General features: G+C 44.6%; 1 protein-coding gene across 3 annotated transcripts in view; it reads left to right on the forward strand.

Annotated features, from left to right (window-relative positions):
• The first annotated feature begins 2162 nt into the window (after positions 1 to 2162).
• The window catches only part of MAPKBP1 (mitogen-activated protein kinase binding protein 1), a 50065-nt gene continuing 38046 nt past the window's right edge, over positions 2163 to 14181 (forward strand). The window contains exons 1-2 of one of the 3 annotated variants that reach the window (XM_037502277.2): positions 2163 to 2210; positions 2753 to 2974. In XM_037502277.2, the coding sequence (XP_037358174.1) occupies positions 2858 to 2974 (117 nt within the window). In that variant the 5' untranslated portion in view covers positions 2163 to 2210; positions 2753 to 2857. Of the gene's footprint in view, positions 2211 to 2439; positions 2975 to 14181 lie in introns of those variants that run through there. The other 2 variants (XM_037502278.2, XM_037502276.2) reach the window with 2 other exon arrangements.

Raw genomic sequence — 14181 nt, forward strand, 5'->3', positions numbered from 1 at the left:
TAAGCCTAGGGTGAATTTTAAAAATCTGATCTAATGAGTATAGTGCTAAGCAGATAATTGTATACATCTATTCTAGACATCTAGAATTTTAGTCTGACAACCATGTATACATGTTTAGGACATACACGAAGAATAAAAAGTGGAATAGTACATGGATAGTACATGGGGGAAATACTTCTAAATGAAAGTTAACTGCATTTTGGAGGGCGGGATAGCGAGTGTTAGGAAAAAGGGGAGTAACGCTTTTATTCACACTGGACATGGACTATTTTCTGAGGAATCCATGAAGCATGGGAACAGTCTACAGCCTTCCCATATTGACACTCCAACAGCTGCATGATGCCTAGACAGCAAAGAAGGGACTAAATTGTGAAGAATTTAAAACATTGTGGTTTTGACCCTAGACTGGAAATATCCAGATTCCAGACTTAAGGAATATTATAATTTTCACCTAAATTATCTTCAAACAGTGAAAGCAGAGGCTTGGACTGGTTCTCCAACTTTAGCTTCACGTAAGATTCATTTGGGGAACACGATGACCAGTGACACTTTGTAAGCCCATTTACCAGGCCTTGAGTGGTTAGTGAATACAAAAATCTGGAAATGGTAGTTGCTGGGGAATGCAGCACACTAGTAGGGACACCAGGTGGCACCATGTATTATGTAGCAGTGTTGACTCCTCCCATGGAAAGGTGAAACGACAGATTAGCGAGGAACAGATGTCCCATTTATAGGCTATTATGGCTAAAGACAACTTTCTCCAGATTTGGGATTTAAATGTGAAAAACCCATTTTACATTTCATAACATCTCAATGCGTGCAGGGAAGTAAACTGCTAGCCTCTCGTTGCTGTTAATTGCCATTTGCTTTTCTAGATGGTCACGGCCCTGATCTTTGTGTCACCTTGTGAGCTTTACAGATCTCGTTTTTAATACGTGGCTCCAGCTCAAATGTGTACCATACTGTTTTGCCATTTGGCTGTCCAAGACCCACCCACTGTATGGGTTAAGGGTTCTTCTGTCTTGCTAACGTATCTCCTCCAGGGGTTCCCAGTATGTGGGCGGGGGAGACATACCCCAGTGTACTATTTTTTCTGGGGCCCAAGTCTTTCGACTTAGGCTACCCTTTTCATAAGGTAATTTCTTGAAATAGCAAGAAAATAAACTCAGGCTGAAACACCTATGAAATATATAAAGGTTTTCCTGTGCTTTGTCTTTTCCCTTTCGTCCCTTCCCCCACCCCACGAGCTCAGTAAAACTAGACCACTAAGTCCAGTGCCCGCAAGCTTAACGATGACCTCGCCAAGTAACAGTACTAGGAAAAGATTTCACGACTAAATTTTGGCAGGGACCAGGAAAAGAGTGAAGCAAGGACGTCCTGGTTAACTGGGCGAAAGAACAAGAGCGCGCTGGGACACTGGAGGCTAAAAAAACGGAAACAAATCCATTACGTAGTGGCATTCACTTGCTTTCTCCCCTGTTTGCTTAAAGCTGTTTTCAAGGCCATCAGCTTCCCCTTTTCCCCCCGGTAGCCAGTCGGGCTTCCCTGTTCAAAACACGTCTTAGCGATCGGAAGTTACTCGGAAGTCTTTCCACGTAGGTCAGAGTGTCAGGGGGAAGAGGGCGCCGAGCAGGTCGCGAGCAGCAAGTCTCTAATCGCGTTCCCGCCCTGCGCCTCCCGGGAGGTGGGAGCAGCGCCCGGGGCGGCTGCTCGCTCAGCGAATCCCGAGCGGCGAGAGCGCGGTCCGGGCCTGTGGAATGCCGGCCCGAGCGCCCTCGGGGCGTGGCTCCCGGCTTGTTGGGGCGCTGGAGGCGCAGCTCTCCGGGGGGCCCGGCCCGAGGATACCATAAAAGGCTGGGTTCTCGGAATTTTGAAGCCATGCTCCGCAGACCTTCCCCGGGAGGGTGCCCGCGGCCGCGGCGCGCGGTGCCCCCGGGGCTCGCGCCCCGACAGCCCGCTTCCTAGGCCCCGTCGCGGCCCCGCCCCTCGGCCCTCCTCGTCCACTCGAAACGCCCTCCCGGGCGCAGGCCGCGCCCCTCGCCGCGCCCCGCCCCGCCCGCGCGCCCGCCGGCCCGGGCGGCAGTTCGCGTTTTGAGCCGCTGGTGCCGCCATAGCCGCCGCCGCCGCTGCCCTGCGGCCGCCGAGCGAGAAGCGCCGAGCGCGATGCCTGAGGGCGCCGCGAGCCGGGCGGCCCCCGCGCCCCGGGGCTGGTGAGGCGGGGTCCGGGCGGGGGCGCTGGCGCGCCGCAGGGTCCCGAAGGGGGACGAGGAGGGCCGGGGCGCCCGCGGAGGGCCGCGCGCCCCGGGGGGCGGCCGTGGGGGCGGGGGCGGGCGGGGGAGGCCCCCGTGGCCCGGCGGCTTCCCCGGCTCCGCGGGCTCCGCCGCGCCGCGCCGAGCGCCCCCGGCCGCCAGCGCAGGTGACCCGACCCCGGGGGGACCCCGCGGTGACCTCGGGGGCCGCTGTTCTGGGACTCTGCAGTTGCCATGGGAACAGTTAGGATTTAACGGGGATCAGTGCAAGCCTCTAGCCCTGCGAGGTGGGGCCCATCGCCGCCTGCAGTTGAACGCCTCTGCTTGGCGTGGGCCTGGCAGCTCTTCGCACGCAGCTCAGACCAACCCCTCTCTCAGGGGTCCGGCCTTCCCACACTGGGGGAGCCACACGGGATTGGAAGGCGGTGGAGGGGCGAGGGGCAGCACCTGGAGAGAAGGGCTGCGGACACCAGGCAGAAGGTGAGGTGGCCTCTGCCTCTCAGGTCAGTGCGAGGGCGTGCTGGAAGGCCCTGTGAGGCGAGAAGGCAGTGCCGCTGTTGAGACAAGTCCCAAGGCTGAGCCAGGAGCTGTCCCGGGGGCTCCTCGTTATGATGGCTGTGGAAGGGTCAACCATCACCAGCCGGATCAAGAACCTGCTGCGGTCCCCATCCATCAAGCTGCGCAGGAGTAAGGCAGGGAACCGGCGGGAGGACCTCAGCTCCAAGGTGAGTTCCAGTATTGGGAGTCACCCCTTGCCAGCTCTCCCCTCCTCTGCTCCTTGTTGCTCTTTCACCTTACTCTTTCTTGGGAAAGGGAAGAACTAGACGCTGCCTTCGGCTAAAGGATTGAATGGCCAAAGGATTGAGGGTGCCTAGTTCTGCCTCAAACAAGCAATGTTTTAGTGTCAGGTTAAGGAAGAAAGAACTGTAGGGGTGGACATGCTGAGGATTGTCTGTGAGAAGAGATGAATAGGAGCAGGGCAACCTGGGCTCAGTTGTGGCCTCACTGGAAACTTAGTCTGTGCTTGGGGAAGCCAGTTGATATGCTATGACTCAGTTTCCCTTCTTGAAAGAGGGTTAGTGGATCATGTACCCTGTGAAGGACTAAGCTGTGACTAATGTAGCTGCAAGTGTGTGTCACAGCTGAGGTTATGTAAGACAGTAGTAGCAGAAAGAAAGATGTGAAAACACCTGGTCTTGAGGGTTTGACTTGGTAAATGCTCTTGCTTGGGGTCAAAACATTTATTTGTGTCTTCAAGTGACTTATGCTAATTTAACCGGTGCTTCTTGACTTCTTGGGAGTGATTGTATACAAGGAGTCAACTCTCTGCCAGCAAAACTGTTCTCTTGGTTTGCCCTTGACCATTCCTCATCTCATTTAGTCCATGCCAGGAGCCACATCCCACCCTGCTGTAGAAGCTCCTCATAGGCAAGACCTTTTTCATTTCATCACTTGTTGGGAGTATTGGGTCTTTACACTTCCTTCGACATCGTAGAGCTGGACAACTTTGGGAAGATAAAAGTAGACTAAATTTATTTAAATCCCTTAGGGGATCTAGGACTTTGTCCTCGTAGGACAGATTAGACTTTGTTTCTTATTCTCAGCTTGTAAACACAGTAAGTAGCCTTGTGTGGTACAGGATTGCTACAGGGAGAGGCATTTGAGACGGCAGTATTTTATTGCCTTGTCTGTAAATCTTCAGAGATGAGTAAAGCCAGTGAGCAATGATTTAGAGTGCTAATGTACAACATGGCAGGATTCCTGGAGAACTTAATTCAGATAGGACTCAGTTGCTATCCCTTAGCAGAACCTTACTTGGATTTAGTCGGAAGGTGAGCAGCTTTCCTATATGTTTCAGCAGAAGTGTTGAATCGAAATTAGCCTTAAGGGTCCTTGGCAGTAGAGAAAGTGACCCTTCCAAGGACTCTTAATTACTGTTCATGTTCTCCAGAGGCAGAATGACCCTGAAACTTAAAAACCATCTTCGATTTGACTCTCTTCACTCATTGATTGTGTTGGATCATTCTTAGTACTGTAACCTTTTACATTTGCTGGTTGGTAACTTGGCAAAAAACAGCATTAATAGGGCCTCCCGTGGTGGCGCAGGCGGTTAAGTACTGCGCTGTGAAGCTGTCCTCAGCCTCTGCAGCACGAGTTCGATCCCGGCCGGCAGCGAGGGTCCCACATGGCATGGCAGACCTCTCCTGTCTTGCCCGCTGCTCCCCTCAGCAGTGTATTTCGTCAGTCTGCCTGTTCTGCTTCCCGCTGTGTCTCTGGTGAATCTTCTCACCCTCCTGCACATCTGGCCTATACCCCAGTTCTTGTGTAAATAAATAAATAAATCTTTAAAAAAACCAAAACAAACAGCATTAGTACAGAAATCTCATAACTTGGCCTGTGTTTTGACCAATTATGGTATAGTCAATAGTTGGGAGTTTAATCTTTAGTGTTAATACTTACTGTAATTTTGATCTGGAATCCAGAAGGTATGGTCACCATTCTTTAAAATCCATGTCATTCATTATTAAAACATTCAACAGATGTTGATCATGTGCCTATTATGTGTGGAATCAGTATGAATGAAATATTACCCTTGCCATCAAAGAGCTGTGGCTAGTCAGACATGTAAACAAGTAATTACAACATGGTGTGTTGTTAAGTGCTGTCACAGAAGTTTGTATGAAGGAGTTAATGACACAGGGAGAGAACCTGAACATCATAGGGGGGATTAGGAAAGACTTCTAGAAGAAGGGATGCTTGAACTGTGAGTCCTGAGGCAAGAGGAGAAGCTCTCCAGGAAAACAGTGGAAAAGGGCATCTCTGGCATCACCATTAAACATCCTTATTTCAAATAGGGAGTGCTTCAGACTGCTTTAAATGGCTTTGTTTGTCCTAGAGCTGTGAATGAAGGAAGTGCTTAGCTGAAGTTGAATGACCCTTGACAAGTCAGAGCAAGAGTGCTGGTGCATATCTTTAGCACCCAAAAGTAGTAAGCTGACTTTGTGTGCCTGGGAGCCTACAGATGTCTAACTCCCCGTACTTGTTACCCAAGATGACTGTAAAAACTTGCCTTGTGGTGACCCACTGGACCACCTAGGTGTAAGACTTCATGAACTACCTAATACGTGATGTTCTGAATAGATAGCTTGCAATTCAATGATAATTAATTCCAAACTAAAATTAGGGGCTCAAAAGGCATGTTGCCTCTTTGGAGGGGCAAAGAAGGAAGTGACAGTCTTCATGCAACTCTCATCTCAGATGGCCTGGTGCTTTAAATCATACCATTCTTGTATCTAAAGTAGCCTTTTCATCAAATTTTCCATTTATTTTTATTTATTTTTTTTAATTTTTTAAAAAAGATTTATTTATTTATTTATGCAAGCACTGGGTACAGTCAGAAGCGTGGGAGGGTGAGAGAATTCACCAGAGCCAGAGTGGGGAGCAGAGCAGGCAGAAGGACCGAAGCACACTGCTGAGGGGAGCAGCGGGCGGCAGGAGAGGTCTGCGCACCATGTGGGACCCTCCCCAGGAGGCCGGGGAGCAGCCTGGTATTGAACCGGCGCTGCAGAGGCTGTGGGCAGCTTCGCAACCCAGCGCTCAACCGCTGCGCCACCAGGGAGGCCCTCCATTTATTTTTAGATCCAACTCTATAGTTACTGGAGCCACAGGGTGTTCTCTAACTAACCCCACTACCTTGGAACCAGTCTCTAATTGCTCTTTTATGTATGTCTTGCAGTCTTAGGGTCAGAGGTCATGTTCTTTATTTCTTTTACATCACATTGTTTAGTAAAGTGTAAGGTATATAGTAAATACTAAATGAATAATGAGAACAATTTAAAGATATCAAGTATGGTTTATCACTTAGAATTCCAGAAGAATAAGAAATACTTAGGATGTTCGTGACTTCTTGACAAGAGTAATCAAAATTAGAAACAATAAAATGTTGAAAAAGAAGTCTGTTTAGGTACAGGGCTCAAGAGAATGTGAAGTACATATGCAGAAGGGAGTGCTCATTAAAGGCGTCTTAATTCAGAAAAGACCTAGTTAAAAATATGGTTACAAGCTGAAGTCAGGCAGCCAGTAGGGATAGGGATTTAAATTATTAGAGAGTAGGCCTCTTCTGCTCCCCACTCTGTCTCTGGTGAATCCTTCACACCCCTGCCCCTTGCACCTCTGGCCTACACCCCAGTTCTTGTATGCATAAATACTTAAAAATAAATCTTCAAAAAATAATAAATAAATTATTAGACAGTAGGTGAGAGCTAGGATTTTTGTTAGAGAGGGAAACCTGTGTGTAATAGAATTGGAAAAGAGTAATTTGAGGTTTTCTGCCTGGTCTGAATCTTGAGGAAATGGAATTCAGAGTTACCAGTTCAGCTTCAGATCCTGTACAATTCATTTCCACCTGTCATCTCAGTTGAGGCTGGGTTTTCCCTAAAAAGCAAATGTGGGTGCTCTTGGTAGCTATTCCCCTCCCCTTTTTTAAGCTTCTGAAAGATTTTTGTGTAGCGGGGGCTGGGTTATTTTTCTGTTTTAACAAAGGACTGTAGTGGGCTGAAGCCGAGGAGGCAAGATTTAAATTAAGGATACAAAAGAATTGCCTGTGCTGGAGGGTTGTTGGATTTTGAAAAAGTGAGTGAGGGAGATTTTGAAATCGTGCCTCAATTTGAGTCATTAATCCAATTTGGGTTATGTATTTTCTTTTGTAGAAACTATGGGTAAAGTGACCAGCAGCTTTGGTGTAGTTCTCAGTTTTTATAATTACAAATCTGAATCCTTCTGTCTCTAATTTTTCCTGAAGTTTTTCCTCCTGTTTGATAGTATGGTGGTCTTTTAAACCTTTTAATCTGTGGCTCTAAGGACAGTTGGGTAGCTGAGTTTGAACCCAGGTATTTGTATTAAAACACTTCAAATTGGTAGTGGGGAAACACTCCCCATTTGGTAGTGGGGAAACTCATTTGCAAAACGTATGTGGATTGTTTATTCTAATTTGGTGGCTCTCAACTTGGGAGAGGGATCGGGATATAAACCTGTGCAGTATTTTACAATATACATTCCTGAGTCCTGTCCTAGCTATTTGGAATCAGGACCTCTGAGGGTGGGGGTGGTGGGTGGCGGTTAGGGTTTGATACTTACCTAGAGATTAAGTTCCAGCAGCAGCCCACTGCTGGCTTTCAGAGTCCCGTGTTAGATGCTCTGCGCTGAAATCTGTTGTCATATTCAAGTACTCATTGAAGCTTCTTGAGAGTATATAAATCTAGCCACTGCAGTTTTTCTTTAGTAGTTTTTAATCTTTTCTGAATCTTGTAGATTGATTGCTCTTTTAGCTGTTATGTCATGGAGAGGGTTGACAGAGCTACACTGCTGTAGGGTCACCATTGCTTTACTAAAACAGATCGGCAGCAATTTCCTCTGCGGCCAGAAATAGGAAACTTCATGATAATATATGAGTCCTGATCTCCTAGTCACTGTTCCATTCCCCACCTCCCGTGGGACCATAAGAACCAATGGTTTTTGTGTTTAATAATCGCTCCCTGGACGCGGCATAGGGAATAGACGACCACGAGCCCATGCTCCGGGGGCTGCAGCCCTGCTCCTCACGTGCCCTTGTGAGTGAACTTGGGCCAGTTCTCGCTGAGTTTCCTCTCTCATATATTCTTCAGTTACAGCTTGAAAGTATCTTGAGCGCCTTAAAACCAGAGGTGTGCAATGAAACATGTGAGGTGTTCTCCTGCTTTAATCTCCTTGATCTTTGCTGCATTCTTCCTTTGCCTTCTGCCTTCAAAGTGATTCTCCGTGGAGAGAGCGGGTTCTCTCCCCAGCCCAACACCTCTCCCTTTGTGCACCAAAATAGTCCTGCTTCTCCAGGCTCTTAAGTTATCTTGCAAAGCCTTCTGGAATCTCCTTGGCCTCACTTATTCCAAAGTCCAGCAGCACTATTGCTTTTAAGCTTTCTTTCCGCTCTCAGCTTGCAACTTAGGGCAAGTTTCCCCTATTGTAGCAATTTGAGTCACTGTCTTCTTATTTCCTGCTGGTATTTTGAATATTTGGGGGGCATTGTTAGTTCTCTTGCTTCACTTTTTCCCCTCTGTTTGTCTCCTGTGTGTTTTCATTTCGTAACTAGTGAAAAAACATTGGAAGGAGTAGGACTTCAGTCTGACCTTTGTAACTTTGTTGTCAGAGCCCAGCCTCAATTTGTGCTTGTGGCTGTTCTCACTGTCCCTTTGTCTGCAAAACAGTCTAGAACTTGAAATTTGGAACTATATTTATTCAAGGTAAGCTTCTCTGGGAACATAGTCTGCCTCACTGTTGTAGTAGGAGTATCTGTTGGGTGGTTTGTTTTTTTTTTTAAGATTTATCTATTCATGTGTACATGAACCGGGGCACAGGCCAGATGCGCGGGAGGGTGAGAGGATTCACCAGAGACAGAGTGGGGAGCAGAACAGGCAGACTCACCGAAACACACTGCTGAGGGGAGCAGCAGGAGAGACAGAAGAGATCTGCCGTGCCTTGTGGATTTCTCCCCGGCTGACGGGGATGGAACCTGCGCTGCAGAAGCTGCGGAGGGACAAATTCATGTTCAGACTGCAGTGTTAGTGGGGGAAAAATGCTACAGTGTTTTCAATAGGATTTGTTGTAATGTGCATCATATTCCCACTTGCTATAAGCTAAACCTTTCCTTTGGGCGTCATTGTTCAATGCAGGCCTAAGCAGATCTTCTGTCAGCTGTCTTTTACAGCAATTCTTAGTAGAGATGCGGAATGAGAATACCCATCTTCATGAATGTTTATTGAATCAGGTCCACATTTATGACTTTTACTATTCTGTTCCCTCCTAAAATAAAATTTAAAAAATGGGGATAGTGGGGGTTGGGGTGGGGTGGGGCATGAAATAAAGTGAATGTGACAGCCAGATTGGGCAGTGTGGATCTTTAGGGTAGGTAATTTTGAGTATCCAGATATTCCAAATCTTGGTTTCCTTCCTTCTGACTATACCCGCAAGTCACAGTGCTGCTTAATTGGCCACAGTATTTTCCACGGATTTTGAAAGACGCTTATAAAATAATGAGTTCACAGTATGTATCTTTCCTCTTAAACTTCTAGGGAATAAGTTCCATGCCCTTTTATTTTATTACAGGACAGTAATGCTTTTTTTGTTGCTTTACTAGTCTATAAAACAACTATTTTTTTGGACTAGATTTTAAGTTTACAAACCTTATCTTACCCTGATGCCGGAATGAGACTGAAGATGTTTTTTCCTTTTCATGCCCCTTCATTCATTGTTGAGATTTGAAGATTTCAGAACAGTCCTTTCTGAAATCACAGGGCTGACTCCCTGCACCCCACCCCCGGCCCCTCTTTGTGAAATTCTGTTTTGGAGGAATCCTGAGAAGTTTCTTAGGTATTTCTGGATTTGAACATTCAGTCTTGTTGCGTGCTCTGTAATTCCTAACTTCTCAACGTCCATGTCCACAGACTCTGAGATCTGTGTCCTTCAGTGGTGCTTGTGGTCACTTCTCAGTAAGTTCATTTGACACCCCCTTCCCCAGGTGATTCCATTTAAAGAATAAAACAAAACTTAAAAGAAATGATATACAGCAGAGACAGAAGAGTTTTTCAGGGCCTCCCTGGTGGCGCAGGGATTAAAGACAGTGCTATCAAGCTGTCGACAGCCACTACAGCACGAGTTCGATCCCCAGCAGACCAGGGGGCTACCCACACAGCACAGCAGACCTCTCCTGTCTCACCCACTGCTCCCCTCAGCAGTGTTTCAGTAGATCCACCTGTTCTGCTCCCCACTCTCTCTGGTGAATCCTCTACCTCCTGCATCTCTGGCTTATACCCCAGTTCTTGTATGCATAAATAAATAAATCTTTTAAAAAAAAGAAAAGTTTATCAACTATAATATAATATTTATTATAAATAATTATAAAAGCAGTGCCCATGTAACTACTACTCAAATCAAGAAATAGAACATTACCAGTGTGTTGGTAATTTCTGAAGAATGTGATACTGACAGTGTCATCAGGATGGATGAAGATGGACAAAGTTTTTGTCTTAAATGATTAAGATGATTTACTTATAAAAATTAAAATACCCAAGGACTTGATCTTTCAAGTTTCTTTGCTGTTCAGCATTTTTAGACATTGTGCATATTAGAACCATCCTTTCCCCAGTGTATTGACACTGCTTCCTGCCCTTATCTTACTCTCCTAATAGTAATACTAGAAATAGTAATATTTATAGTGGTGATAATGACTAACATTTATTGAGCTTTTGCTATGTACTATACTAAGCCTTTTATATATATTACATCATTCAAGTGTTACACCATCCTATAAATACTGTTACCATCTCCACTTTGTATATGAGGAAACTGATGCCGAGATGGTCTGGGGAGCAGCTGGTGGTTGCATAACCAGAATGTGACTGAACAGAGATTTAAACCTTGGCTTTCTTCATTCACTCCAAAGTCCATGTTTAATACTTATTTTGCACTCCTCCCAGGGAGTCTCTATGTGCAGAACACGGCACTGAACACAGAAGTTTGCCTAGTATTGCGATAGCCAAGAGTCACAACCTGCATTTACCTTGGAAAAGGCAGTACTTTTGTTCTCCAACATTTCCCACAAGAGTTAATTTAATGAGTTTCCCCCTCTTATTTTAGAGCCATCACTCAGTAACCCTTATTCCTCTACATCCTTGCTCTTCTCACCCCCATTTCTGGATTTCCTAAGCTGATATCCCCACTTCTTGGCCATTGGTGCTGTACACGCTGTGGATACATGAGTATCCAGTTGACAGGGTGCAGCTGGGTGGCTCCAGATGCCCATAAGCTGCAAATAGTTGTTGCTTCTCTCTTGGGGTTGGTGCTAGGTAGGGGAGTGAGGTGGCGACCAGCGGATGCCTTGGTGGTTTTTGTGTGAGGGTATCATGGGGCTTTTAACTGTTATGCTCTTACTTGGCAGTTGATTGTGTAGCTTACACTCCAGACTGCTTGCTAATACTGCTTAACCCAAATCTCTCCCCTTTAGCTCTACACTCCATATCTTTGTAATCTCTGTGGCCATCCTTGTCCACACTGACTTTGTCTTTGAAGCTGTGTAGCGGAGCTGAGTCAAAATGCCAATTTTTTTTTTTTTTCTGTAGTGCCTTTTTTGTTTCCCTCTGGGGGGGAAATGGATCTAAAATGTCCCATGTAAGGGCTGACTTGGATGACGACAGTAGTGGGGGTTCAAGGAACATGAAACTAGCAAAATTGAGGTTATTTGCCCAGCTGACTCTGGCTAGGCAGGCTGCTAAGTTCCTTGAGCAAGTGCCTTACCTTACCTGATCTTACATTTGTATTATTTTTATTTCTTTCTTCAAATAGGTATCTTAATGTGTGCTTCCCTGAAGCTGCCCTTGATAGTACTAAGGCGAGGAAGCACAGTCAGGTGGATTGGGTAGAGGGTAGCCCACAGGCAGGTTGTGTGCAGGTTGTGATCATGGGGGAAGATCTCAGGGCATGCTTAGAATCCTGACTCTTGCCACCCCTTTGCTACTCTCTTGGAGAAAAGCTGTTGGTCGCAAGTAAATTTGTAACAGGTAGCCTGCAGGCTGTAGGCTTGCCGGCCTGCCTCTGTTACCCTGATGCTCATGGTCAGCTTCTATTTGGAATAATAACTTTAGCCTGCTGCAGCCTTTTCTAAACATGTCCTTTCTCCTCATGACGTCCTTCCTTCTCCAAGCTGCTTTGATCTTTCCTGCCAGGCCTCTACCGCAGCTGTCAGACTTTCCCTCGTAGTAAACCCAGACCTGGATAGTGGATGGGGCTGCTAATGAGCAGACTGCTTAGTGGGGGCGAGAGGCATGGGCTTTCCATTTTTCCCAGCCTCCCCAGTGGCGCCCTTGCTGCTCTTCCTTGCGCCGCTCTCGGAGAGAAGTGTGTGTGCCTGCGCGCATGTAATTTTGTGTGTGTGCTGGCTTCTCTCTCATTTGTGAAATTGGAATACTGATGCCTTCCTCCCAGAGCTGGTTTGAGGATTAAATGAGGTTTAATGAAAATGAAAGCACATCATAAGGTTTAAATATAGGGTTATAGGTTGCTGATATTATTAGGGTCCATAGATTTCTGGAGCACTCAAAAATTTTTTTCTGATTTCTTGGGAAGATTTTTTTCTTTGAAGTTTCTGTTTAGAAGAACTCCTTTTTCACAGGTTCAGTTTCTTCTGTTCCAACATTTAATCATCCTCTGTATCTTTTTATTGTGATGTATCTTTACTACCTTTTTCTTGCCAGTTGCCTAACTTGTATCAATGATACTTTAACTGCTGACCAAAAGGACTGCTTAGTAAATATTCTTTTTGATAGTAACTACTGTGTCATTTATTTCAGGGCTAGGGGTATGATATTTGGGGGAGGGGGGAAGTCAAACCAGTGAAGTGGGGTTGAGGGGAGTCCTAATTTACTATGTCTTATTAGAAATCACTGAAGTAGTAAGCATGCCCTTTACAGCAGTAGCTTCTCTACAAATAGGAATAACATTTCTTCTTTGGGAGCTAATTCATTTATATTGAAATAATTTGGAAAATGAATTCATTCTAGGACTTCCTTTCAGGCTAAGAATTTGTGGGCAGAGTGAAACATGTTAATTTTATAATCCATTGAAGTTTCTACTGTTGTGATCAGAGTAAATTTAAATAATGTTTGTTTTAAATGAAAACATATGTGAGGATGTGGGGAAACAAGTGCATACGTTAGTGAAAGCATACAATTAATCCATCCTTCTTAGAGGGTAATTTGGTAATATCCACTATAAGAAAAAGTTATGTACTTTGATTTAGCATTTGTAATTCTGGAGTCTTATTCTATGCAAAACATTCATACCACACAAATTTGTGTATAATTGTTTTTTGTGTGTGTTTGTTAATTGCAATAGTGAAATCTTTGATTAATCCAAGTAGCCAATCAATAGAGGTTTGGTATGTATCACTAAGATGATATCCCTTGTATTTGCTAAAAAGAATGAGGACAGTCTGTATGTACTGACTTGAAAGGGCATACAAGATATATTAAGTGACGAAAAGGAAACTATAACAATTTTTTATGTTAATGATTATATTTTTGTTAAAACATATACATGTTAGTGTGTGCGTAGAAAAAAAATGAGGCTATAAGTACCAAACTGTTGTTAATATTGGTTACCTCAGGGAGGGATAGGAGTAGATTATGATGGACTTTCACTGTCTACATTTCTATATTTCTGTAATGTTGGAATTTTTTTACAAGTCTGTATTATTTTTGTAAGTAGAAAAAAACAATAAAAATAAAAGTCTCTACAATTTAAACGTGTATGTCATATTTAAATCTAAAATGCTTTAATTTTAAAATATCTGAATTTATTTTATTAAAGCAGTTGTGTGCAAATGTTACTGAAAAATATATCTGTTCTAATAAGCTTGTTTTGCTCTAGTATAATAAGGCATAACAAATACTTCCTCACAGTCGTCATTAACTTGTTGTATTTGAAATAATTCATTTCTTACATCTTCAAAAATATTTCTTTGGTTACCTTTGGTAAATAAAATCTTGTGTGATTTATCCTGAAGTACATGTGCTTTCTGGAAAAGATTTTTTACACAAGTAAGACAGAGAAGAAAACAAGTCATTTCTAAATCCAACATACAGATTAACTCATAGCCACAACCATTTCTGATTATTTGAACTGATAAAGCTTTTTTTAAACAATAGTATTGTTACTTTTCTGAGATTATCTCTAACCTTTAGGATTTATTCATTGATTGTAAGTCAAGTCAGATTTGTGAAGAGCCATGCCATGCATGTATCAGGGTTAAAACTGTTTTGTTTGTGGTCTTTAAGGCACATAGATTATTCCATTTAGACTTTTTCTGTCTTTGTGGAAAGGCATCAAAATCCTGCTTCCTGCTCAG

Source organism: Talpa occidentalis, unplaced genomic scaffold, assembly GCF_014898055.3.
Source record: "Talpa occidentalis isolate TD23 unplaced genomic scaffold, MPIMG_talOcc4v2.1 talOcc4.11, whole genome shotgun sequence".
In the NCBI taxonomy this organism is placed as follows: domain Eukaryota; kingdom Metazoa; phylum Chordata; class Mammalia; order Eulipotyphla; family Talpidae; genus Talpa; species Talpa occidentalis.